A 27,961-nucleotide genomic window follows, 5' to 3' on the forward strand; every position below is an offset into this window, starting at 1 on the left:
GGGCTGCACTAATTCCCTGCAGAGCACATAGAAGCCACACAGTGAAGACTTAACTACCCAGTACTGTGTCCTGGTCACCACTTAAAATATGATTTATGTGTGGGCAAATGACACCTAAATTTCTAACAAATGCAGCTTATGGACAACCCACCATAAGTGGAATCTGCCAGAACTCATGAGATACCCTCTGGTAAAGATGATTCTGGCTTGAGAATTGGTCTAAAATGGATGGGGATGTGGACATGCATGTTCAGTGGACAGCTGCATTGGCAGTTCCCAAATGGTCCTAAGTACCTGCTCTGTGCGAGACCCTGGCCAAGGCACAAAGATGAGTAAGATACACAGTCCCCCCACCAGAGAGGCAGGAGGAGTTTTCTGGAGAATGCAGCATGCCAAAAGCTGAGAAAGCAGAACTTGTCAGTAAGGGGGCAGGGGAGAGAGGTGAGAAGTGATGTTAAAAGTCGCCGCTGGTCAGAGAAGATAGGAAAGATGGGTAATGACATGAGGACATAGCATGTGATGCTTAGTGGCCTGAGATGGCCTCTGAGAGGAGAGACGGAGGGGACCGCACAGAGTGGTTAATACCTTTCTGTGAGCAGACTCAGGAGCCAGATTCCCAGCGTTCCAATCCCAGCCCCGACCCACCACCTCTGTGACCCTGGACTCATGTTTGCTCATCGTACCTTAGATCACAAAACCACACACGTCCTGTGGTGGAAGAGAGGGCTCAGGGAGGTGATGTGAGGTTATGGCATAAGGGTGTGTACATTGCAAGTACTTAGAAAATGTTGGCTACAGTTATGCAAGTGGGGCTTAGCATGTTTGTTCTCAGAGGGGCAGGGGCCAGAGACAGGAGGTTCCAGATGTCCGGGAGGGTCGGCAGGACCTTAGAACACAGACTGGAGGACAAGCAGCTGGTGTGGCCAAGTGGAGGAGGAGGAGCACACCATTCTGGGAGAGAACAAGGGCAATACAAGGATACAATGAGATGGAGAGAAACTCCATCTTCCAAATGCATGGGATTCCCCAGAATTTGCAGAGCCTGGGGGAAAGGGGTGAGCTGGGCCCTCCAGGAGAATAGAGGAGCTTCAGAACTAAGGGGAGAGAGATGAAAGGAGGTTGGAGAAGCAGAGTTCCGTCTCGGCCCAGGGGAGTTCAGCCCTCCTCCCACTCACCTGCACAAACATCCTCTGAACTTGAATATCACTCTCAAAAAGCTCATCCTTTTCCAGAGGAAAGACAAAGAAGAGGTAAAGGCACTGGAGGAGCAGGGCTGGGAGCCCAGATTCAGCAACTCTGCCCAGCGTCTCCTGCAAGGGAAGAGCAGACGTGACCCAGGGCCGCAGAGCCAGGCAGAGCACGGCCCCAGACCCAGACCAGAGAGATCAGCCAGTGCGGCTGTTTTAGCCACGAAAGTGGGTAAGTCACTTCCTCTCTGGGCGACACATTCTCAATTAAGAATGGAGGCAAACATAGGGCCCACTGGGATGGTTGTGAAGACTAAGTTTATATAAAGTGTGTATTATGTGCTCAATAAACATTATGTCTTTTTTTTTTTTTTTTTTTTTTTTTTGCGGTACGTGGGCCTCTCACTGCTGTGGCCTCTCCCGTTGCGGAGCACAGGCTCCAGACGCGCAGGCTCAGCGGCCATGGCTCACGGGCCCAGCCGCTCCGCGCCATGTGGGATCTTCCCGGACCGGGGCACGAACCCACGTCCCCGGCATCTGCAGGCGGACTCTCAACCACTGAGCCACCAGGGAAGCCCAACATTATGTCTTTTTACACGATAGATAGATGATAGGAAGGAAGGAAAGGAGGGAGGGCAGGAGAGTGGGACTGGTGCAGAGCAGAAATCAAGGGCTTTCCTGGCAATCACACCTCTGATTTTGGTAGATTTCCTCCTGATGAGGGAACTGGAAACTCAGTAGGGAAGAGGTGGTTGAGAACAAGTACAAGCAACTGAATTAAGGACATGCTCAGGGCCCTTTCCATCCCTTCGTCCAGATTTAAGACCTCATCATGACCAAAACAGCCCTATAGGTGAGGACCAATAATGCAGATAACCACACTGCAGCTAAACAGCCCCAGGGCTGCCAGACAGAGAGGAGACAGGGAGTTGGCAGAGAGGGACCAGCCTGAGTGGGAAGCTTCCCAGGGTCTTTCTTCACAGGCTGTGCCTGCAGCTGCACCAGGATTACTGTGGCTGTAGCCTCTACATGTGTGTGTGCACACATACATGACCGTGAGAGAGCACATGCGTGGTTATTAAAAATTATATTGTCCGTGCAATTTCCCACCCGACTGAGTAATCTCACAGACATGGTGGGTAAATTAGAAAAGAGAAAAGAAGAATGTACAGCCTGGGCCAGCAGCAGGAGTGTAATGCAGGCCACTAGTCCCTAAAAACTTCCACTGCAGGTAGTGTCTGCCACCATATTGGACATGTGGCCCTGCATGACTGCACTCAGGGTGGCTCTCCCTGTCCTCCAAACTGCACTGCCTCCCCCGAAAGCCAACTGCTTACTCTCTCACTGCTTTGGGGGCAGACTCCTCGCAGCAGAAAACAAGGCTTTAGGTTACTTTTTACTACTCAGACTGAAAACAGTCCTTCTCCCAGGGCTGAAAAGCCCCGACCCTGTGCTCCAGGCCACTGTCCCTGATGGTGGTCCAGGCAGTTTACATGGAAGAAAAGTCAGATGGTCCTCCCGCCGGCGAACAACTGTTTGCTGTGCTCCTCTCTCACCTCCTGGCACTGTCTCCAAATGCCTATCTGATGTCTCTGTTCACCATTAGACAGAGGGCAGCCACCACCCCAGCCTGGTTCCCTGCTTTTCCTAGTCTGGGCACCAGGACGCTCACAGTAGGCAGCCTCGCTAGATGGAGGAGCCTCTGGGCCTGCCCTGCACAGGGCCTCGGCCACTGCTGCTGATGGCCACAGCTCCCAGGGACTGCTTCTGCCCGAGAGGACACCAGCCATCGGCAAACCACTCAAGGTCCCTACTTCATGGTGGGAGCCCGTGACTGCAGCCAGGATGGGGCCTGGGTGGGAAGGGAAGGAGGAGCAGCGTTTTCGTCTCTGGGGAGGCACGGGGCAGGTGCTTACAGGCCTTGCTCCTTTAGTCTGAATTTAGCAGGAGGTAGTAAAGAGCGGTGGCTCAGAGTCAGACAGACTACAGCTACATATTACAGGCGAACCTGATTTCTTGTCACCAGTGCAGCATCACTGTAATCTGACTCGTAGGGTTTGGGGAGGATTAATTAGTACGATGCATGGGATGCACCCAGCCTCACCCTGACACACAAGAAATATAGTCCATACACATCAGTCATTGTTGATTCTCACACTAACCCTACAATGGAGGCTTTATTATCCCCAATTTTAGAATTAACAACACAACAGAGATGCAAAGAGGTCAAATTATTTGCTCAAGGTTACACACAGCTTGTCAACTGAAAAGGCAGGATGTGAATATGAATTTCAGACTCTGAAGTCCACGTTCTATATCCGAGGGGAAGTAGGGAAGGAAAAACAGTAAATCAGTTTCATGAAAATAAAGACACCCTTGAGATATGCCACTGCCCTGAGCTGGGACGTACCTCTGTACACAGGTGAGAAGCACCCAGGCTGGGCCACTGGGGCCTAGAACTTACCGAATCTGTCCCCGTGAGCACATACACTGACTTCAGGAGCAGGTAGCCATCCTGCTCTGCATCCGCGTCTCCCTTCCACCGCAGCAACTGCCCAGCTGCTACCCGCGCTTGCTCTGGCAAGAGTGTGGGGGAGGGGAGAAAGGGTCACCAGCAGGCCAGTGTGGTGGCCTGGTCACCCAGCTTTGCTCCACGTGGGCCCCTCTCTCCATGAGATGTGCCTTAGCGTCTTTAGGGAACTTCTGCCTCTTGCCCTCCCAACAATGACACCTGCATCTGTACCAAACATTTCACTCTTCCACATGAATCTCCTTGGAGGATAAGCTTTATCATACCACCTTCCCTGTTCAACAACCGCCAATGGCTCCCTATCGCTAAATAATAATAAGTTCCTCGGCAATTGGACTTGCCACAATCCGGTGTCTTTTCCCCACTTCCTGTATCACACAGCCCCTTTTGTCACAGGGATTCCTGCAATCTACACCATGCTCAAGCCATTCCTTCCCCCTGGAATTCCCTCCTGCCCTCAGTCTCATAGCCCAGCCTCTGGGGTCCAGCTCCCTGAGTGGAAGGATGCAAGTCAGGAGACCTGCAGCAGGAAACATGCTTGGCTTTGGTTTCTGTGTGTCTGTATGTATGTATGTATGTGTGTTTGTGTCCCTCCCAGGAGCAGCAGACTTTCCCAAGTCCCTCTTCTCTTCCCTCTTTTAGCCTTTTCCTTTGTTCTCCAGGGTATTCAGTGGCAGAACCTGGCCTTCAGTGTGCTTTCGAAGTCACTACTCTAACTCCTCTAGAAAGCAGAGAGGGGCTTAGCCGGAGGCCTGGGAGGGGTCTACAGAGCTGTTTTGCTTACTGTGAAGTTCTCCAGGACCTCTCTTCTCTTACCTGCAGGCTTTCCCACCAGTGCCTTCTGTATTTCTTGGGCAAGTTGGTTGGAAACATCTTCAGCCAGCCTTTGGAGACTGGGAAAGCAGATGATCCCCACGGAGTGTTCCCAGGCCTGAAGTGCAATATGCAGGATTCGCTCAGAGATGTCAAAGCTACAAAGCAAGGCATCAGAATCACCTCCTTCCCTCCCTGCCAGCCCAAACCAATGGCTCAACTTGCTTTCCCAGCTGTAAACGAAGGCCACTGAATCACCTACCCTCCAGCTTCCACTGTCTCCCTACACTAGCGCCTATGAATTCTTCAACTTCCTGCTGAGCTCCAAACACCTCCAACTGGCCCCTGGACGTCTCCCCTGAACTCTGGCTCCTGAAACGTCAAACACACATAACTGAATCCACTGCCTTCCCCCCAGACCTGCTGCATCTTGCCTCAGTGAATGACCCTACCAGGCACCCATCTGCCCTAGTGGGAAATTCCAAGAGTGATTCTCTACATCCCACGTCCCTCCCCTTCCTCACCATCAATTGCTGTGTCTCACTGATTCTCCTCTTACACACTTGTCAAACCTCATGCAGATATCTTAGTTTTAGACATGCAAGTATTTCCTTCAGATAAATTCCAAAAAGTGGAATTGTAGGATTAAAAAAGTGGGATTTTCAATTAAAAGAGTGGGTTTTTTTTTTTCTTTTTTTAGTTATTTGGTACCTCTTACTAACTACTAACTTACTCTCCAGAAACAATTTACCAGATTAGCCTCCAAGGGCTCCATGGAAAAGGGCTGATTTCTCTCCACCCATGCCAACATCAAGCACTATGGTGCTTTTTCATCTTAAATGAGAAAACTTGTAGAAGAAAAAGTATCTCATTTCAATTGCAATCTTTGGATAACTAGAGTGGATGAATGCTTTTCATGCCTCTTGAATTGTCCGTTTTTACTCTTAGCCTATTATCCTATTGGAGTTTTCACTATTTTCTTATTTATTTTAAAAATCTCTTTATATATAAAAATCATTAACCATTGGTCTATAATACTATCTCGATTTTTTCAAATTTGTCATTTCACCTTTAAATTTGGTATTGTTTGGTTTTGCTGTACAGAAATCTGAAATTCTTATGAAATGAAATTTCTCAGTCCATTTGTTTGCTTTCTGGATTTAGCTCCAAGCTTAGGAAATCCTTTCCCAGTCCAAGTTGTTGTCCTTGTTTTTAATCTCCAAGTTCTTTTTAATTTCCTTAAAATCCTTTCTTATCTGTCCCTTTAATCTCTATCCCATCTGCTCATCTTTTTCCTCAGACTTTTCCCCCTTATTGTGTAGGATACTGTTTAACAGAAGTCTTTTAGAGTTCTACTTGAGATGCCAGACTCCTTTCAAAATTTCCTCCCAGTCTCCTGTAGTAATCCTATCCCTAGATCTGCTTTTCATGCAAGCCTTTTCCCTTTGTTCTCCCTTCTTGTCACAGGCTGAGTACAGAGTAGAATGACTGTCCTCGGCCCCAGACTTGAGTTCCTGGCAATTCCTGATCCCAGGTTTCCACCAGGAAGGTAAGCTGCTGTGCCAGTTAGTGGCCTCTCTGAAATGTCATTTTGCTGGACTCCTGTCTACTGCTCCCACTCACCAGCCATATTAAATCGTGTTTCTGCCCAAAGGCCTGACCAAGTTTTTTTTAAGCTGAGATCCTCCTTCTAGAAAGGATGAGAAACACATAAAATTTCCAAAGGGAAATCATTTTCAGTATGTTTCCTTGCAATAGATACTACATTTGTTTAAAAGTAAAAACCTTGGGCTTCCCTGGTGGCGCAGTGGTTGAGAGTTTGCCTGCCGATGTAGGGGACATGGGTTCGTGCCCCGGCCCGGGAAGATCCCACATGACGCGGAGCGGCTGGGCCCGTGAGCCATGGCCGCTGAGCCTGCGCGTCCGGAGCCTGTGCTCCGCTATGGGAGAGGCCACAACAGTGACAGGCCCGCGTGAAGCAAAAAAAAAAAAAAAAAAAAAAAAGTAAAAACCTTTAAAACTCTTCTCTATATGAAAAGACACCATATACAAAATGAGGAGGCAAACCGCAGATTGGGAGAAAATATCTGCAATGCATATAACTGACAAAGGACTGGTATTTAGACTCCTATAAATTAATAAGGAAAAAATCCGATTTTTAAAAAAATGGGCAAATGAAACAAGTAACTTATTGAAAGATAAATGGCAAATTACTAATAATCAGGAAAATGCAAACTATAACTGCAAGGAGATATTTTATACTTTTCTGGTTAGTAAAAATGAAAAATCTGACAATATCAAATGTGGTTGAAGGTGAGGAGCCATGAAACCCCCATACTCTATGATGGAGTGTCACTTAGAAGAACCTCTTTGAAGAAGCATTTAACATAATCCAATAAAGTTAAAGGAGCACACATCCAAAAACCCACCAATTCCAATCTTTGGTGTAGTCCCTAGAGAAATGCTGGCAGGCATGCACAAGGAGACATGAACAAGAAATATTCATGCAGCGTTATTTTTGATTGGGAAAAACAATGTTCATCAATAGGATAATGAATGAATAACTTGTGACATATCTATATAAGGATATCATATAGAACTGAAAAAGAAATAGAGCTGTATCAATATGGATAAATCCCCAAAGTAGAATGTTGTGGAAAAAGCAAATTGTAACAGTATATTACAGTATGAGTCTACAAAAACCTGTGAGACTATACATAAATTACACAATAATATTACTTATGGTTATAAAAATACACCCATATTACTGTATAATTTACATATAGTCTCACAGGTGTTTTAGAATGATACTGTAATATACTTCTGTAACTTGCTGTCTCTCTATATATCATTTCCCACAGGGCATGATAATTCAGCAGGTTGGGAGTTACCATTGGAGGAGGGTGGAAGGGGAATGAGTTCTGGAATTCATGCACCAGTGGCTTTAGTTTATCTGAAATGCTTCATTTCTTTTATATGGGTGGTGAGCACTTGGGTATTTTGATTTGAACAAAACTTTGTATCTGAAATACTTAAAAATTTTCTGCCCTATAAACGAACAGAGTCACACCTTTCCTTTGTCAATAAAAAAGCGGTACATCAGAACTTTGCTAGAACTACAAAAATACTAGGTGAATGTTAAACACTATTATACATAGTAGACCTTCACCAAATATTTGATAAGCAAACACATGATTATGAGACCCACAGTGTACAGAACGATGGCCGAATGTGTTGCGGAGTGCTGGTTTTGTGGCAAATGCTGGGCCAAGCACTGACATGCATTGTTTCCACGAATCTGCATAGGGATTGGGATTATTATTACTCCCACTTTACAGAAACAGAGGCTGAGCCATAGGGTAATCCTAGAGAACGAGTTAAGCAGCAGAGTAAAGAGCTGAGTTATCTCACACATACCCAAGTAGCATGTGCGTGTCTAAGAAATGTATGGCTACCACCTGGAAACCAGCTATCACCTGGAAAGGTTAATCTCTGGAGAGATAAAGTCAGTCCTTCTGGCTGGGAATTTCAGTGGTAGCATTATTTCCCTCCCCAGGACTGATATCATATCTGCTATGATATCTTCCGAACAAATTCCTGTGCCTCCTCCCTGCAGTGGCAAACCCCTCAAAGACCAATTTGCAGGCAGTTGACTCAGACGCATCGAGATCATCTTTGAGCAGTGGGACTCCAGTAGGCATCTGCAATAAAGCAAATCGGGCCCCTGTGAGTTGAACAGTAATTGTACGCTCAGCCAGATTCTCCCAAGGCTCACACTCCTTCCTGGGACCAAGAGGGCTACTTCTGGAGGCCCCATCAACTCTTTCAGGCCACTGGGGTGCTATTTGAGACACAGAGGCAATCATTTGCTGAATTGTACCATGGAGACCCCAAAGAGTTAAGGCAGCTTTTGAAAGGACCTAATTTTTTTCCCAGACTGGGATTTTCATGCTGGGAGAATATTGCTCAATATTTTAAAAAACTTTTATTTACTTATATCCTCTAAACTGCACCATCATGCCTCGTGGCTATCCCCTCACATGGAAGAAAGAGAAAGAAAATGATGCTCTCATCTCCAGAGCATAAGGAAGACAGAAGCTCTAGAGGAGATGGGAGAAAACCCCAGCTTTGAATGACAGAGAATCTGGTTAGTTTTCAAGCGTGACTGCAGTATTACTATTTCTTCATTGCCTCAGAGTTTGGTGGTTTGGCCTTTAAGTGAACTCAAAACATTTCATAGACTTTACATGAGTTTCCCCTGATAATGTGACACAATTGATTCTCTCCTTTGTAAACAGAAAAAAAAAAAGTGATGCATCAAAACTTTACTAACATAACACAAATATTGTTCCCCTGAGGAGGGAATAAACCATACTGCAGGCCCCACTCTGAAGTGGGTTAGAGTCAGGGATGGACAAGAAGGGGTATTTACCCTCACGATCCCCTCTGGATACCACACTTGGAAATAACTGTTGGTCATCCTTATTATTATATTTAATGTGACTTCTCTCTCTTCCATAGTCAGTTGGGTCCATGCTGGGTTTGTATGAGAATGATTGACCACACCCAATAGTATAAACTCTGTACCACTGGCCATGCAGTTAGCCTAAGAGTAGCTATACACACCTGTGTACATGCACATGTACACACACACACACACACACAAATACACTCATCTCCAGGTACAACTGATTTAGTGTTAATTCCAATCCCTCCACACTAGGAAATAAATGGATTCCTGTCCATGTTACCTACTGTTCTGATTATCTGTTGCTGTATAATAAACTGGACCCAAATTGAGTGGCTTAAAATAACAGCAATCATTTATTTTTCTCATGGATCTGCAATTTGGGCAGGGCTTAGCAGGAACAGCTTTTCTCTGTTTCAGTCAGCTGGGGCAGTGAACAAGGTGCTAAGAGATCCATTTGCAAGATGGCATACTCACATGGCTGGCAAGTTGTGCTGGCTTTCAGCAGCAAGTGCAGCTGCAAGGTCAGTGGCTTTGGTTTCTCTGCACATAGACTTTTACTCGGGGCTGCTTGGGCTTCCTCACAACATGGAAGCAGGGTTCTAAGCATGAGTATTTCAAGTGACAGAGAGAAGCTATAAGTCTCTTGAGGCCTGAGCCCAGAAATGTCATTTTTGCCCTATTCCATTAGTCAAGCCATCACAAACCCATCCAGATTCAAGGGGAGGGGACATAGATGTCACCTCTTGAAGAGAGCAGTGTGAACCCATTTGCAATATCTCTAATCTACCACTTCCACAGATTCCCTTTTTTTCCCATGTAGCCCTACCCCCCAGGTTGTCTGTCCCAGACAGTGAGGAATTTTACACTAATTTCTAAGGATTCCCTGTCTCGCTGCCTGCTTTCTCTCAAAGTACATATTCTAAGAACAATCCTCAACAACTACATCTGTAACTCTAGTTTTCTCCAGCTATTATTACCCAATATCTCTATTGGGCAACGAGAGGACCCAAGTGGTCCCCTTTCCCCCAAAGCAAACTCAACTGAAGGCCAACAGGACCTACCCATGCTTGCTAGCAGAGTGCCTTCTTCTCTTGGTGTAAGATCTTGTGATAGGAAGGGTTCTAGAAAGACCAAAGCCCAAGGCTCTTGGCAGAGAAAGAGTAGCAGTCAATTGAATCCTTCCTGCAAGCACTGCTCTGCACTCTGGTTACTTCAGAGTGGTTACTCTGAAGTCATTGGCTTTGTGCTGCTTCCTGTGTGATTCAATAAAACCTCCTCCTTGTCTGCAACATCCTGGAGTCAGCTATCCAAACAGCACATGTGCATGGGGTGGCATTCTTTTTGTGTGAAAGGGGACATATGTACGAGCCAGGCAAAGCCGTTGCCCAGTGAGTCATGAGATAGGGAAAGAAACCACATGTGCTCCGTTTTATGAACCTCAGCACTGCCCGAGGGAACGCAATGGTTAACAACACGAGCCTGGGTGGACTGCCCAGGTTAAGCTCTGCTCCCCACTAACAGCCGGCTGACCTTGGCCAAGTTATGCAACATCTCTAAACCTCCCTTTCCTCATTTATAAAGCTAGGATAAAAAAAAAAAAAAAAAGCTGGGATAAAAATAGCACCTACTTCACAGGGTTATTATAAGGGCTTGTAAGCATGGAACAAAATGCATGGCTTAGTTAGTTAGAGCTTGGTGAATATTACTACCTATCATCAGTGAACGTACCCACCTGCCCTGGCTTTGACCTAGGAAAGGGAGTGATGAAGCTTGGTAGAGGAGGAGAGCCTGCAGATCCCAGTGAGAACTTCATTTCTGACTCATCCCCTGAGGGTAGCTGCCTGCTGGGATTCCAGTGCCCTGAGACTTCTTGTCACCAAGACAGTCACCAAAATGTTGAGTGGGTTTACTCCTTAACAACTGCAGTGTTTCTTCAACTTGGGAGGCAGGGGGGCTAGAATTTACTATAGAACCAACCAAGCCCCTCTTTGTATTTGCCTCATAGTTGATGCAGATTTATGTATAAACAATGACAGGATAAAGGAGAAGTTCATCCCCTGCTGTGTGTTTGGAGGAATCAGACGTTAATTGGCCACATGCCATGGGAGACGGCATTACTTTTTTTTAAGTCCTGATATTTCTAAGGGGTTCTCTGCAGACAACCTCGAGGAGTTCTGTTTTATGGGTATAAAATTCAGAACAGAGTGGTTACAAGCTTAACTTCTAACACAGGGACTTGTATTCCAATAGCTGTCCTCAGTCTTCATCTACAGCTCAGATTTTATCTGTACTACAACCCCCCCAAAACCTCCCACCTTCCCCATGTTCTTTTCTGCTACCAGTTCTTAATTAAGAAGCCTGAGGGCTGTGGTTCTGGCAGGGTTTATTAGTCAGAACTTAATAAGAACAACAGGTTTGTAAACATACAGGACTTAATAAAAGATATAGATTTAAAGAAAATGATAAAAAGCCTGTAATAATCTGCCTCTACAAGGTTCATCAGATGTGGGCTCCAGGGATCCAAAACATAGCAGATTTTGTCAGCAGTTTGGGGAATTGTGGTGACAGGATCTCAAACTGCACATGTGCAGTCAGGTTCCAGGAGGTTGGTGGAAAGGTGATGGGGATCATGTCTGCTTTCCATGTGCTGTGGACTTTACAATCCTCATCTGATCTCACCCTCACAGTCTCCCAGCAAATTGGTATTGATTCCACTTTACAGATGAGGAAACTGAGGCTCAGTAATATTTAGTAGCTTGCTCAAGGATGCACAGCTAATAAGCAATGGAGCTAGGACTAGAGCCCTACTGTTTGACTCTAAAGCCCATGTATTCAGCAATAGGGCTATTGTTCCTCCTGTTACCAGGAAAGGGTTTGTGAAACATGGACCAATACCAAGGTTCAGTTATAATAGGAACAGCTTGCTATCCATGAGGTCAATGCCTAAAGGGTCAGATAACATAAATGAGTGATATGGATTGGGTGAAAGATATTAGGGAGTGGGGGACTAGGGTAAACTGAGAGACCAAGGCCATCTTCTGTTTAAAAGAAGTGCCCCTAACCATCTCCATCCAATTATCGGTATTACAGCTACAAATATTTTCAAGAGAAATCTGAAGTCTAAGTCTCACCTGAAAAGTTTCCACTTTGAAAAAATGGCACTAATTCATTTTTAACCCCTACAAGCCAAACAGAACACATTCTGGGTGCTAGTCAGTTATCCTCTGCTCTGGACAGATGCAGGTAAAACCTCTATCTGTCTTCCTTACTTTCATAGCACCAGGCCCTAGAACAGAGTATAGAAGCTCAATAAATATTTGTACAACAAATGAATGAATTCTCAAATCAACAATCTGGAGAAAGGCAAGGAAGTATCAAACTCTGGCTCTCAGATGCAGAGTCCTTTCATCAGAGCTAGGGCTGCCCAGAGGGGTGGAAAAGATACAGTGCAAAGGCTGGACCCCATATGCCTTCCCAGTGATTTGGGGGGGAGGGGGTGATGCTCACATTTTTCCTTTTATAAGGCAGATTTGATCTGAGAACTGGGTGAGGCAAAGCTACCTCCCAGAATCTGGGGTCATTAGAGCAGGGATGGCTGGGAAGGAGAAACCTGGCCCTCTCTCCTTAATCTAGTTCCTCTTTTCCGGTATGTTCCCTATGCCCCAGTTATCCAATCTGTGAAATGGGATGGATGGAGTATACGAATCTGAAACATGGAGAAAAACAATGAATTCACAGACAATAAGTTACTGGGCAACTTTTGACAGAAAGGCATGCTTAAGTATTCCATGCATCCTATAAATATGATCCCAAGAAAATTCTGAGTCATCTTTGGAAATCCTTAAGTATTCCTGGTTAATAAGTGAGATGAAACATATTAACAAAGGGGTTTCCCAATAAAAATCTGCAAAGCCTCCATCTGTTCTAGTTTACTTTCAAATGTGAAAAGTATCTCATATTCTCTGTACTTTGAATGTAGGTACATGGTTTTTGTAATAATATCCCAAAATCAATAGTCAGGCAAAAACTAAGTCTTCATAAAAAGATGCATTTCCAACTCTACAATTAGACTTCAATATTTTCAGCTATAAGGCAGACCTCACTGGCAGGAGCTTTATTCCAAGATAGTAAAGGAAATCTCTTGTACCCAAACTGTCACCAGCTGCCACTAGTCAGAGTGCCAGCCCAGTGGACAGGCTGGACTTCTCTTGTGTGTCTGCAACCAGGGGAGGGAGCACTGCTTTGCTGCTCCCATGGACTACACCTCAGTTTGCATTATTGGCACAATTTATGTTCCGGCTTTCCCAGGCCCTGGTGTTGGCATTACTGGTGTTTGAGTTTACCAGCCACCCTGCCACTCACATGTCAGGGCACAGATGCCTTTCTAGCTCCCGAAGGTGCAGGTTTCTTCTCTGGCTCCCAAGCTGGGATTGAAAATATCATTGTTAAACAATATCATTTTTTTAAACTAAAGAGGCAGTGGTACTCAAGAGCCAACTGTCCATCCTTTCCAAGCCCATCCTCACCCTAGAGATGAGTCTTGCTTGCTATCTTTATTAAATAGCACAACACTCTCCTCTAAGCAACCAGTCAGAGAGACCACTTGTGATGATGTTAAAACTACTGACTCCAGCTTCCAGACATCCCAGAAGTATCCCCAGAGTGCTGTATCATCTTTTTACAGTTTCAAAAATGAGAACACCAACCTTTAGGAAGAGTGGGAGAAGATTCAACAGGCTCTTCTGATGTTCAGCTGGGCTCCTGGGAGCCAACTGCTGGTATTCCAGAAACTTCCTTTCTAGCATCTCCCAGAGGGCAGTGGGGCCAGGGGTCTGCCCTCCTGGTGGGAAATCAGGCTGAACAACATCAGTCTGGCCTTTATTTTCAGAACCTGGATCCTCAGCTCTGTCTTCAGCCTCTGAGACCTCTTTTGCCTCCATGCCTCAGCAAAGCAGGTCTGAATTCAGAACAAAAAAGAAAAAATGAACAGTCCTGTCACAACACTTTCTGATGAAACTGATTGTGAGACAAGGTACCGTCCTCATTCAGTCCAGTTCCTGTTGCAGATGGTTCCTCTAAGAATGTGAAACTGACTAAAATAAGGAACACTTCTGAAAAAAGAGATTCCAATTTAGATGTGACTCATATTGACAATCTAACGTTTGCCAGGCACCATCCTGGGCTCTTCACACAGACTCTGTCATGGAAGAGATGGGTATTCTTATTTTTTCTATGTAAGTAAGGAAACTGACTGAACCAAAAGGCACCAGGGTAGTGACACATCAGTTGAAATGCAAGCCTTTAACACCAAAGCCTGTTTTTTGATTACCTGACACTGCTCCTCTTTAAAAAGACTGAGTAAATAGAATAGACGTGTAAATGCCCCACCAATATTTGTAGAGGCATGTAATTCTGTATTTTCTCTTTAAACTTCCTTCTACCACATGAGATGAAAAGGATGTAAGTTCTTCATTCTCAGCAACATTTTCTTTACACTCAATATTTTTAGAGGAATTTGTCCTCAAAATGACTCTTTAAACCCCTAAGTTAACTTAAAAGAACTTCTCTGTTAGTGCACACAGAAGTAGTGTGTACAGGGTCAGTAGGCGTGAGGATAGGGACATACACCATGAAACTAGCCAAAGGCTGATTTACCAGATAGGTAACCTTGAGAAGGTACCTTTATTTGTGTCCTTGACTTTTCAATTGTCATACTCTGTAGCCATGTCAGGACTGACTCACAGAACAGCAAAGGTTTGCCTATTGTTTTTTTGTTAGGAGTGCAAGAAACTCCCAGCAGGGACCAGAGTGTCCAGGTTCCCTGAAAGAAGCCTTCCCAGGCCATTGTGTCACCACATAGGAGTCCATCCCGGCATCCTGCCAGCAACCAACAGCCACCAGTCAAGGGACAGCAGACAGACAGATGGACACGGAGGTGGGTCTCCCGGTGTTTTGCTCTGAGCTAAGCGGCTGCGGAGGTGAGTCATGCTTTATTTTTAGCCCAAACACACACCCCTTTCAGGCTAGAATGGGAGTTAACTAAGGGTCACGTGGCCAGATGAGTCCTCCCTCTTTGGAACATTCTCACCCTTTAGGTACAAAACTCCATGAGTCCCTGGCTCTTCTTCTATCACACATGCTTATTGCTCTCAGACTTCATTTGCAGAAGTCATTTTCTTATACAAAAGCCATGTACGTTCAGCATTGAAAATTGGGAAGAAAAAAATATATCAGGAAGAATATCAAGGCCTATATCCAGAAAAATGACTGTTGATATTCAGGCTTTTATCTACGAATATTCTGTTTAATAATATTGTTGAAGCAAACTTTTTATCTCTACTTTTGCTTTTTTTGGTTGGTTGTCTGGGACTTGGTGCGGGTTTATTAGTTTCCATCTTGGGGTTGACCCTCAGGGACAGGTGGCGGGGTGCCTCACATTTCTCAGTCTCAGAATGGTCTCTTTCCTGACCAGGACCAGGTTCTTCTGTGGCACTGATGGTTTATTCATTCTTCCCTTGGCTCTTCATCCCCCAGTCCCGTCTTCCCCACCCCACCCAGCCCACCTGCTTGATAGCACGAGTCCTTATAAAACATGGCACAAGAACATGATTTCTGAATACATCATTTTAAGTTCCCCAAATGACCTTCTGCATCTTGTCTCAGCTTACTGTCTCACTCAACATTATGACCTCAGACCCAAGCACGTGGCTCTGTATTTGTCAGCCTCATTTCTTCTAACCGCTGCTCCGTGTTACACAGTGGGCATCACGTGCCTATTTGATTTGTTTGCTCCGCAGTAGATGGTTAGATTGCCTGAGACTTCTCAGACTGCCCTCCATCCTGTCCTGGACATTCCCATGAGACTCCCCTCATGGGGCTGCATGTGACTGGCTCTGGGTATAAACACCAGAGTGGGAGTGCTGAGTCAAGGGTGTATGTCTCTCAGGTCAACCAAGTACCATCAACTAAGATGCCTCCAGAAAGCTGACACCAGGCCACACTCCCGCCACAGGCTCCTCTACCATCTTCTCTATACCCCTGCTTAACATCAACCTGCTTTCTGATGTTTGCTGATCTGATTGAAGTAAAGTGATCCCTCTTTTTTTTTTTTTTTTTTGGCTGCGTTGGGACTTCGTTGCTGTGTGCAGGCTTTCTCTAGTTGCAGTGAGCAGGGGCTACTCTTCGTTGTGGTGCATGGGCTTCTCATTGCAGTGGCTTCTCTTGTTGTGGACCGCGGGCTTTAGGCACACAGGCTTCGGTAGTTGTGGCACATGAGCTCAGTAGTTGTGGCTCGCGGGGTCTAGAGTGCAGGCTCAGTAGTTGTGGCGCACGAGCTTAGTTGTTCCACGGCACGTGGGATCTTCCCTGACCAGGGCTCAAACCCATGTCCTCTGCATTGGCAGGCGGATTCTTAACCACTGCACCACCAGGGAAGTCCTGATCCCTCATTTTAATTTGCTTCTCTCTCACTTACTAATGAGTCTGAGCATCTCTTTATATGACTCATAGCCTTTTGGATTTCCTCTTCTGAAAAATGATTACTCATAACCTTTGCTTATTTGTCCTTGCCTATCTTTTTCCTATTGCTTTGAGAGAGTATATTTTAGAAACTGATCCCTTGTTGCCTTTAAAAATCGCTAATATCTTCTCTCAATCCATTTTTTTCCTCATAAATTAGTTCATAACTTTATGAAACGGAAAAGTATTGTGAATATTTCCCATGTTGTTAAAGATCCTCTACATCTTCATTTTTAATGGTGTGTGGTGGCTGTAGAACCATGTTGATCCTTTATTTAACTAATCCCCTACATTTAGGCATTTAAGTCATTTCCAGTGCTTCACTGCTATAAACAACACTGTGATGATAGGCCTCGTGTCTAAGCCCTTCCATATATTCATGATTAAATACCAGATTGAAATACATTCCTAAAAGGAAATAGCTTGGTCTAAAGAGAGGTAAAAATGTTAGCCTCTGGACACGTATTTCCAAACAGCTTCTCCCAAAACACCTCATCAAAGTACAGTCTTCTTATCAAGCATGTACCAGAGTCCACACTTCCTTAGTTACCATTTTTTAATTCTTGCTGATTTAATGGGTAAAAAGTAATGGCATCTAACAGGCACATGAGAAGATGCTCACCATCACTAATCATCATGGAAATGCAAATCAAATCCACAAATGAGATATCACCTCACACCTGTCAGAATGGCTATCATCAAACAGAACACAAATAACAAATGTTGGCCTGGATGTGGAGAAAAGTGAACCCTTGTAGACTGTTGGTAGAAATGTAAATTGGTGCAGCCACTGTGGAAAACAGTATGGAGGTTTCTCAAAAAACTAAAAATAGAACTACCTTATGACCCAGCAATTCCACTCCTGGGTATATATCCAAAAAAAAAAAAAAAAACCCACTAATTTGAAAAGATACATGCACCCCAATGTTCATAGCAGCATCATTTACAGTTGCCAAGATATGGAAGCAACCTAAGTGTCCATCAACAGATGAATGGATAAAGAAGATATGTATATATATACACAATGGAATACTACTCAGCCATAAGTAAAGAATGAAATTTTGGCATTTGCAGCAACATGGATGGACTTGGAGGGAATTGTGCTAAGAGAAGTAAGTCAGACAGAAAAAGACAAATCCTGTATGATATCACTTATATGTAGAATCTAAAAAATAAAACAAATTAGTGAATGTAACAAAAAAGAAGCAGACTCACAGATACAGAGAACAAACTAGTGGTTACCAGTGGGGACAGGAAGGAGGGAAGGGCAATATAGGGGTAGGGGAGTAAGAGGTACAAACTATTAGGTATAAAATAAGCTACCAGGATATATTGTACAACATGGGAAATATAGCCAGTATTTTGTAAGAACTACAAATGGAGTATGACCTTTAAAAATTGTGAATCACTCTATTGTCACCTGTCTCTGCATCTGAGAATAAATTGAGGAAAAAGTGGGCGTGAAACTGTGGACAATGGGTCCCGAGACAAAGAAGTCGTCAGTAACAACCGGTGTGAAGCGTCCCCCTGCCTCCCCTGCTCCTTCTACTGGGGCTGCTGCTCAAAGAGGGTTTCACCAACATCCCAACCTGGTCTGCACAAACCAGACTAAAGAGCTAGATGAGGACCCTGAACAGCACCAAGCTCAGTGAGAGCAGACAGACTCTCCAGACAGGAGAGGGCTGAGTGCAGGCATGATGCGAAATCACACTATAGCCGAGTCACATAGGCTGACACAGTTAGACGCAGGGCTCTAGATAATGGGGAGATCTTGAAAGTCTGGAAAAGGAGAACAATGTGATAAGCACAGATCTAGAAAGGTTATTCCTGGCTGGCATAAGCTAAGCCTAGAACAGGGAAAGACAAAAAGAAAGACAAGCCGGGGGCCTGACGCACACCCCACGTGTAGGTGATGAGCAGTCCAGTTAGAAGGATCACCTTGGAAACAAGGAGGCAAAGGGAGCTCTGAGATAATCCAAAGAGATGAAGAATCCACTTGATGAGTTTAGAAATAGAGCCGTCATCACCAGCCCTGGTGCACACCTTGGTCCCCAGAGATTACCACTTAATTGGTCTGGGTGGGCCCTAAGCAGCATGTTTTCTATAAGGTCCCAGGTGATGCCTGTGTGTCCCCAGGAGAGGTGGGGGCCTGGGAAGATGTTGGAAGTCCCCAGAAGGGTGCCTTGCTAAAGAATCCCAGGGTGTGCAATGCCTAGAGAACTGAGGCCCAGAGAGGTGGGTGGCTCATCCAGCATCACAGTGCTGGTTAGGGAGAGAGTAAGGGACTAACTTTAGGTCTCTCCTGCTTCCCAGGAAACCCTGTTGTCTGAAGGCCAGACAGCAGCTCCTGGGTTAACTGTGAGCTGGGCAGGTCCCAAGAGTGCCAAGCTCACCAGCAGGCCAGCTCAGTGCATCTGGAAATGGGCCCTATGAGTCTAGGATGTGTGGCAGCCTCTGGCCTTGATTCCATAGTGAGATAACACCACAACCCTGAGCCTAGACTACTTGGCTAGACCTGTCTCAACCCCTCCCCACCCAGGACAGGCTGACCCAGAGCAGCATCAGACAGATCTGACTCAAATCCTAGCTCTCTTTCTAACCTGCAGTCTTATTGACTTAGGCTCTCAGAGCCTCAGTGTCTGCAGCTGTAAAATGGGAACAAAATCTTCCTCGCAAGGTTGTGGGAAGAATTAAGCATGTGAAGGTATGTGAGGCCATGTCCAGGGCCTCACAGTGGCACCTTCAGCCATCATACATGCCCCACCCCACCCTACCCCATTGTGCATATTGCTGCCTCAAGGCTCTTGAAATCTGCCTGCACTTCCTGAGGGAATGTAAGCCTACAAGGCCCTCTGTGAATGTGTTCTGGAGTCCTTGGCTTCTCTTCTGCACCACCTCCCTGCTGGCCTGTCCACTGAGTCTGTCCAATCTCAGGTTTTTTCACAAGGAGCTGGTTTGAAAGGACAATAGGACACTGAGTGGACCAAATTGAGGCCTTAAGAGGTGTGGGCCCAGGAGTGCATGGAGACAGGACTGGAAGTGAGGATTTGGTCATCTCAAATATAAAGAGTAGAAAACAGGAGCAGGAATGGTGTCCCCAGGAGCGAGGTTCCAGGGCGAAAACAAGAGCATGTGCAAGGGACGCCACAGGAGGGGCAGGTGGGAAAATAGCAGCTCTGCAGACAATGGCTGGGAGGGCGGAGGGGTGAGTAGAGCCAGAGGTGCCCTGAGAGCCTTGACACCCAGCTCTAGGGCGAGGACCAGCGATCACCTTGGTGCAGCCCCAAGCCCCTCCAGTTAGCAAGTGACACCACCTCTTACATCAGCCAAGGGCTCAGAGTACCCGCAGGCAGAGAACAGCAGAGGCCAGGGCCCTACATCCTGCCTCAAATGACTCCAGAGGAAAAGGAGGCAGCTCAGGTTGTTTCCAGAAGTTCAGAAATTCCCCTGAAGACTAAGATGGAGACTTGACTGGCAGGAACCAGTCAGGTGGGGCACCACCTCCCACGGCCCTCCTCACTTCCTTTTTCTGATTTCAGTCCATGCACTCCTGGCTGGCACACACCTCTGTGGTTTTTGCAACGGCAACAAAATATAGGAACTCACAGTGTCCTGGGGAAGGGACCCAGTTTCATATCTCGGTATGTGTACCGACTTCCACATTGCCAGAAAATGGCCAGGGAGCAGTTCCCCTGGCCAGACCCTCAAAGCTTAGCTGCAACTAAGCTACCACTGTCACACAAAGACATGGGCTGGTGACAGCACAGGTAACAAGCAGCCCAGCTCCCATAATCAGGAGCCTCCCAGCGAGGGAGTTAATCAGTGGCTTGGCCTCCACTGGAACGTAAAGAAATGATTCCTAAGTAAGAATGGCCATAATGGAATGAGCATCACTAACAGGCCATCGGTGTTCTCAAATCTTAGAAAACTTGTAACGTAGGTATTATTACGCCCATTATACAGACGGGGAAAGCAAGACTCAGAGAAATTGAGATTCAGAGAAAACAGGTAACTTATCTGAAATCAAACTGCTGATAAGTGTCAGAATCAAGGTCAGATGCAGACTTTTCTGACTCCAAAGCCCCCCACCCCCTTTTACCACTCCAGGCTGGCTTGACACAGTGGTCAACAATGGTAAAAACAGACCTCAGGGGCACCTCAGGTACTAGCTGGAAACTCTTACTGCCAGCAGCTCTACAGGGGTTCCCTGGCTGGCCTTGCAGAGTTGTTGCTGACCTCTGGCTGTGAGAGGTTTAGCGCAAGGCCTGCCATGGCCCCCTCACATTGCAGGCAAGCAGGCCCAGAGCAGGACCCTGTGGTTTCGCCATCCCTCCAGGAAAGAGCTGCTCTCTGGGAGCCACGGGGTCCAGGGTTCATTAGCCCTGGCACAAGATGGGCACTAGCTGGCCAGTCACACCTGGGCTGACACCAGCAGCACACACAGTGTTAATCGCTCACCCACCAGGCTAGCCACCAGAGCTGCGGCTTTACTCAGCTTTCTCTGTGTTGTGGCCATTTGATTATTAAACATGTAAGGAGCAGAATTGCCTCTGGTCCACACCCTGGACTTGAGGCAAGAGACACAGTGGGGTAGGTGCTGGGCATGGAGGTGCCTGGCTGTGGGGCACAGAGAAGACTCATGGCCCAGCCCAGAGAGGGGAGTGGTGGTCTGGAAGGGCTTCTCAGAAAAGACTACACCCAGGATGGGCACTGGGGGATGAGGAGGAGGTGTCCCCAAAGCAAATGAGACAAACACTCCAGGTAGCATGTGTGTTCAGAGACTAAGGTGGAGTTCAGGGCTGGAGCACAGGGAGCAGGGATGGGGTGAGGATGTGTGTTGGGAAAGGACCATGAATGCCAGTAATGGACATGGCCCTCATCCCACGCAGTGTCCTGGGAGTCCCTGTGGGGTTCTCAGCAGGGAGTGTCACAGATGGCATACAGAGACCCTCTGGTAGATGCTGAGCCTGCCCAGAGGGCACAGCACCTGCCCTCAGGTACTCACAGCCTGCAGGGGACAGGAGGCAGGAAAAAGGATGCTGTAATACAATGCCTGAAATACAACCTTTGGAGCAGGAATCCAGCACTAAGGAGACAGAGGGAAGGAGCTGGTTATTGGGGATGAGGTGGGGTGGGGTGAGGGTGGGAGATAGTAAGAGAGGGTTCACAGAAGCAGGGACTTTGGAGAGGGAGCCTGAGGGGAGGTGAAGAAAGATTGTGGACGAGCTAGAGAGAATTGCTCCGGGGGAAGGACATGCAAAGGGAAGAGAGAGGTGAAGCTGAACCACAGATGGTTTTGTGCCACTGTGAGGGATGCAGGGTGGAAGTAGGGTGGAGAGTGTGGGCAGAGGCTAGGTCTCTGTATGAAGGTCTCCAGATGCTGAGATTACCCCATCCTATTCCTCACCCTCCAAACTCCTGGGAGGAGTGAAATCTCTGGGGGCTTACTGTAGGTTTCAACATCATTAACTCCTGATATGCCCTGACCACTCTATAACACAATTTCTTCATGTGTGCATATCTTTTTTCATCTTTGACTGTATAACTCTATATTTTGTATATATCTTTTAAAAATCTGATATTGAAGTGCTGCTTGGCAATTTTCTTATTATTGAAAATACAAAAATCAACAAGTGTTTCCTGCCCTCTTTTTTGTTTTTTGCATACTACTTTTCATATCCAAGTATATTTTACTTATAACTGATGTACAAAGTTTTAATGCCTTAATCATCCATCATCATACCATAAGCGCATTCTATGTTGCTCCTTCCTTAAATTATCAGATTTAATGACCAAGAAGCATCCTCTTGGTCGAATCCCCATCATTGACTCTTACTCCCTATTAATGGGATGCTCTGGGCATCTCCACTGCTGTTATGGGCAATGCTGGGAGAAAGGATCCCCATGCAATGTTTTTGTTTGCTGTGAATTATCTATGAAGATGAATTCTCAAAAAAAGGATTAACCATTGGCCAAAAGGGAAGAACAGTTTTCACACTCCTGCCAAATGTTGACTACATCTCTCCAGAAGTGTTCCATCAGCTTTTTAGTGGTAGTGTTCCTAATGCAAAGCATGCAGACTTATCAGGTGGAACCAGGCTCGAATCCCAGACAAAGCACTTACTGTCTGAGGGCAAAGGACCTTACCTCTCTGAGTCTCCATTTTCTCATCTGTAAAGTGGGAGTAATGAAACTGATCTCACTGTGGTATTTGCACTGGCAAATACCAGTGCCCTATCTAGTGTCCAGCTTATTGTAAGCACTATATTCATTCTTCTTATCCTCCATCTTTTCTTTCTTCTTGGAATTATGTAGGACAAGTGACTTTTCACTTCTCTAACTTCCCATCCTTCTTGAACCATGTTCCTCACAAAAGCCTTAGCCATGGAACAAGAAGCATCATTTCTCTGAAGGGTGCTTCCCAGCAGAAATATAAAACCAGCCACAAATTCAAGCCGCATGTGTAATTTTATTTATTTATTTATTATTATTTTTTTAAACATCTTTTGCATGTATAATTTTAAATTTGGGGGCAGCCACATTTAGAAAGTAAGAATAAATAGGTTAAATTAGGTAAATCTATCTGTTTAAATATATTTTTAAATATATTTTATGTAAGCCAATATATCTAAAATATTATTATTTTAATACGTAATCAATAGTTTCAAGTATTAATGAGATAAGATAGTTTATATTTCTTATGTTGTTTGTTTGTAATATCTTTGAAATCCGAGGTGCATTTTACAACTTACAGCACATCTCAGTTCAGACTGGCCACTTTTCACAGATGGCTATAAGCTATTGTATTGGATAACGCAGATCTGGACTTTGAGACTTAAGTATTTAACAGGTGTGTGGAGGGCTTAGAAATGTTGCCTGGAGACATCATTTCCCATGCAAAATGCAGGTGCATTTTGATGGTTTGAAGCCCTTGGAGGGAGACAACCAAAGCAAGGCCCTAGTTGTAAATAAAATGGGTGTATCTCCACTCCTGAAACCAAGTCCCAGTAAAATGGAGTTCCTCTGCTGAATTTTAACCCCTCTATCCAAAACTTCATTCGAAAGAGAATAAGAAAGATCTTGTCCAGCACCTGTTCCTGTCAGGATTGAAGAGTAACAAATGAAAGGGGGAATTGAAACTGAGCAGGACCCTATGGGGCCCTCCTGGGTGAAAAAGACCCTCCATGCCCCCCATTTCTTATTTATAGGGGGAAAAAAAGCTTTAGTCTCCTAAGCCTTCTCCGTGTTCCAAAGAGCAGAACTCAAGCAGTTAATGATTAGCATAGGAGAGTCACAGGACTCCTAGTTCCTCATGAAGAGAAATAGATAACCATCTGATGCTTATCTGTGAGTTGTTCTGTAGAAACTAAGACCCCCACCCAGGTAGAGGATGGTGACTACACGCTGAGCGCAAGCACGTAGACCCCAGACTGGTTGGAACCAGAAGGTTGATGATTGAGATTCCCGAAACCTCACCGTTACCGCACCACCGACTGATCAGAAAAAGGTCTATGAGCTGGTCACATATGCTACGACCCTATCCCTTTTACCGTTTTTGCCTTTAAAAACCTTGTGCCCCAGCCAGCTAGCAAGATAGATTTGGGACGAGCTTAGGCCTCCTATCTTCTGAGTCGGCGCCTCCTCGATTAATAAACCTTTCTCTGCACCAAGCTCCGATGTTTCGGTTTGTTTTGTGCAACAACACCCCCTCCCCCAAGTGGCCACACTGCCTTGCTTTTTTACCATGAAGGCCACCTGGGGGGGGGGCGGGAAGTGCCAAGAATTCATTCCTCCACTTGATGTCTAACAGGCATCTCTACCTTTACATATGTCCACATCGATATTCTGGAATAATCACCACCCTGCAAGTAAGTTCCTTCCACCCTTGACCCAGCTGAGTAAATGACAGTTCCATTTTCTGTGTTGCTCTGGAATCATCTTAAATTTCTCTCTCCCACATGCAACGCTTGCAACACTGTCAAATCCCTCTCAAAAATATCTAGAATCTCACCACTCTGACCACCTCTCATTTTTTCTGTTACTATCAATTTGGGGCAAGCCACCATTACGTCCAGCCTGGATTATTACAACAGCCTCTTAACTGCTAGTCTTTCTTCTCCCTTTGATACCCATAGAAAGTGATTTTTCTTTAAAATGGGAGCATATATCAGCAAGAGTCAAAAAAAATATTTTTAAAGACAGTGGCAGTGATATAAAAATAAACCGTTTAAGAATAAATCTAGGCAAAGTGTGCACTAATTTTATAAAGAAAATTATAAAATTTTATTTAGATATTTTAATGAAGACCTAAATAAATAAGGAAACAAACCATGTTCATGAATTGGCGGAGTCATGTTCATAAAGATATCACCTCTCTTCAAATTATATTTCTAATAAAATCTGAACATAACTTTTTTGTTGAACCTGATAAGCTGATTCTAAAATCCATATTAAGTAAGAAGGAACCAAGAATGTCAATCCAGAATGAAAGAAGAAGAAAATAATGAGGAGACTCTTTCCAGATACCAAAATTTATTATAAGCCTCTAGTTAATAATATTATTTAGTGTTGGCAAAGGGAGAAACACATTGACAGAAGAGAGCCAAGGAACAGACCCACTACACAGATTTACAACAGAATTGTAGATTAGTGGCTAAAGAATGGCCTTTTTGATTTGTGGAGCTAAGACTCTTGGTTATCCATATGGAAAGAACAAAATAAAATAAAACATTACCTGCTACCTCACACTATATAGGAAAATCATTACTAAGTAGGATTAAAGACTAAATATGAAGGGCAAAATTATTTTTAAAAATTTAATAATGTAAGAGAATAATTTTATGACTTTATAGTGGAGGAGAATCTCTTAGACAACACACAAGTATATATCATAAAAGAACATATGGGTAAATTAAGCTTGTTTGAAACTGAGAAATTCAATCATTAATAGAAATCACAAATAACATAAGGAGACAAGGCACAAATAAGAGAAAAGTATTTATAACATACATAAAAAACAAAGAATTAACATCTGAATATGTACTGAATTACAGAAAACCAATAGAATAAAAGATAGATGCCCCATAGAGAAAAAGACTTGAAGAGGAAAAAGAATTTAAAGTGCGCAATAAGCATATAAACAGATGCCCAACCTTAGTAATTCAAAAACTACAAATTCAAAACATAGATGGCTTTTCATTTGCACTGAATTGGTATAAAACTCTAAAAAGATCAAATGTTGGTGAAGATGTAGAGCAACGGAAACTTTTACATATTGCTGATGAGTGGGTAACGTGGTACGATTGGCTTGGAAAAAGTTTTAATATCATCCAATAAGGCTGAAGATTTATATACCCTATATCCCAAGTGTGCACTGGCAGTATATTGGGAGATTATACTGAGGTATATTCATGTATAACAGAATACTATCCAGCAATAAACATGAATGAATTAGAGGCATATGCAACAATATGAAGGAATATCAGAAACATAATTTTGAGTCAATTCAGCAAGTCTTAAAAGAATATATAATTGCTATTTACAAAGGTCAAAACCACGCAAAACCAAATAACATATTTAGCAATTTAAACATATAAGGTTGAACTATAATGAAAGGCAAAAGAACAATAAACCCAAAATTCATATCAACAGCTCTGAAGAGACAGAGAAGGATGAGCACACAGATAACTTCAAAGATGCTGATGAAAAAAAAAAAAAAAGATGCTGATGATCTTTAAAACAACACTAAGAAGACAGCACACAGGGCTTATGCAATTTTTATTCCTTATACCCTATACACTTTTTCTAAATTTTCTTCTCTATCTACTCAATATTTCAAAACTTCCCAAGTCTGGGGGACTACAGCCCAGGTCCTCACACTGGACAGGAAGGCCCTCCCTGACCTAACTCAACCCCAGCCCTCTCTGGCCAGGTCACCTGGCACACTCCTCAGCCTTCTCTGCCACCCTGGTCTCCACCAGGCCTCCTCCTCTGCACCTTGACCCTCTCAGTTCCCCCTGCCAAGAAAGCTTCTCAGAAACGCACATGGCTCAGGCCCTCCCTTCCTTCAGGCCTCCACTCAGAAGACATGTGCTTTCTGGGGCTTCCTGACCCCTGCTCCCTACTCTCTGCTCTCCAGCCCACTGGAGCCTGTGGCACTGGGCACCACCCTCCCCTGACCACTGACCCGGCCGTCTTTAGAAGTGCCTGGCAGGAGGTGGCTCTCAATAAATGTTTGTTGAACAATTAAATGGATGACTATGCAGAAAATCATATTAAAATTGAAACTTTCCATGGAAAAGGTAACACACGAACTCCTTAGTTACCAGATTAGCTCCTCATGCTTCAGAGAGGTTGGGACAAAGGATTGGTTCTGTGTTCTATAAGGTGCAATTTTAGGTGGGGAGAAAAGAGCTAATTCTTGAAACCAGTGGGCCTGCTGATTCAAAGTATTGATGTTGCTAAGGTTGGACGTGGTAATTCAGAGGAGGAAAGGATGGCCCCAAGGGGTACCTACTTACCAGATGCCCAGCAGTGACCACAGGGCCAGGAAAGAGCCAGACCTCTTGGTGACCGGTCTGAAGTGGCCCCCTCTGTTTGAGACCCTTCAGAGGCCCACATGGGGGGTTGGCAGGGGAGTCTCATGGCCAGCCCCTCTATCTACCCCTGGACAGTTGGCAGACACGGGCCCGTGTCCAGCCTCTCCTAGGTGTGGCAGGTCACCTTCCTTAACAGAACCATGAGAAAGGGCTTGACCTGAAGTAGGAGGATGAGGAACAGTGCCAGAGCCTGGCCTGGCTCAGGAAAGCCCAACAGTGATGAACACCCCAACACTGAGACACCCCAAGAGTGGGATACCCCAGCAGACCCAGACATCGGAGTGGCCCTGAGCACATGTGCCACCTGCCCTGCACATACTACCTGCTCCTCAGCTTAACTCCTCTCCCACATCCACAAACCCAGATCAGGCACTGGTGGTCACATGTGCTCCCATGCTCAGCTTTCCAGGAGACGGCCAGTCAGCCTGCCCTGGAAGACAGGACCCCCATGCCCACCTCTGAGCTGACCTAGCATGGCCAAGAGCAAGGTGACCTACCTGGAGTATGTCCGTCAGGGCCCAGAGACGTCAAATGGCATAGACGCCCCCATAACCAGCCACAGCCCCTCAGGCTTAGGGGAAGAGGACTGAACCCAGAATCTTCAGTCTTTAACGATGTTTCACTATGAATCACTTGAGCTGGGTTTCTGCTCATTTCCTGGAGAAAGCAGAAGTGGAGAGTCGACAGATGCCAGATTCTGCCCACTTCCCAGACGTCAGCAGAGCTGCCTGAGTTCTGGTGGGTGACCCGGGCCCTGTAGAAAAGCCGCTTAGGGCAGTGTGGTCAAGCAGTTCTGGGTGGGGCTAAGGGCAAAAAGGGAAAACTAGTAAGAGTGGACGCAGAG

General features: G+C 45.2%; 1 protein-coding gene across 1 annotated transcript in view; it reads right to left on the reverse strand.

The window, feature by feature from the left end:
- Window positions 1–27,719, reverse strand: part of WDFY4 (WDFY family member 4) — a 275,410-nt gene extending 247,691 nt beyond the window's left edge. The window contains exons 1-5 of the mRNA XM_067025200.1: window positions 27,615–27,719; window positions 13,708–13,958; window positions 4,534–4,648; window positions 3,652–3,764; window positions 1,176–1,310 (exon numbers count right to left, since the gene is read on the reverse strand). Coding sequence (XP_066881301.1) covers window positions 1,176–1,310; window positions 3,652–3,764; window positions 4,534–4,648; window positions 13,708–13,941 — 597 coding nt within the window. The 5' untranslated portion in view covers window positions 13,942–13,958; window positions 27,615–27,719. The remainder of the gene's footprint in view (window positions 1–1,175; window positions 1,311–3,651; window positions 3,765–4,533; window positions 4,649–13,707; window positions 13,959–27,614) is intronic.
- Window positions 27,720–27,961: the final 242 nt, after the last annotated feature.

The sequence above is a fragment of the Kogia breviceps genome, chromosome 2 (assembly GCF_026419965.1).
Source record: "Kogia breviceps isolate mKogBre1 chromosome 2, mKogBre1 haplotype 1, whole genome shotgun sequence".
Lineage (NCBI taxonomy): Eukaryota > Metazoa > Chordata > Mammalia > Artiodactyla > Physeteridae > Kogia > Kogia breviceps.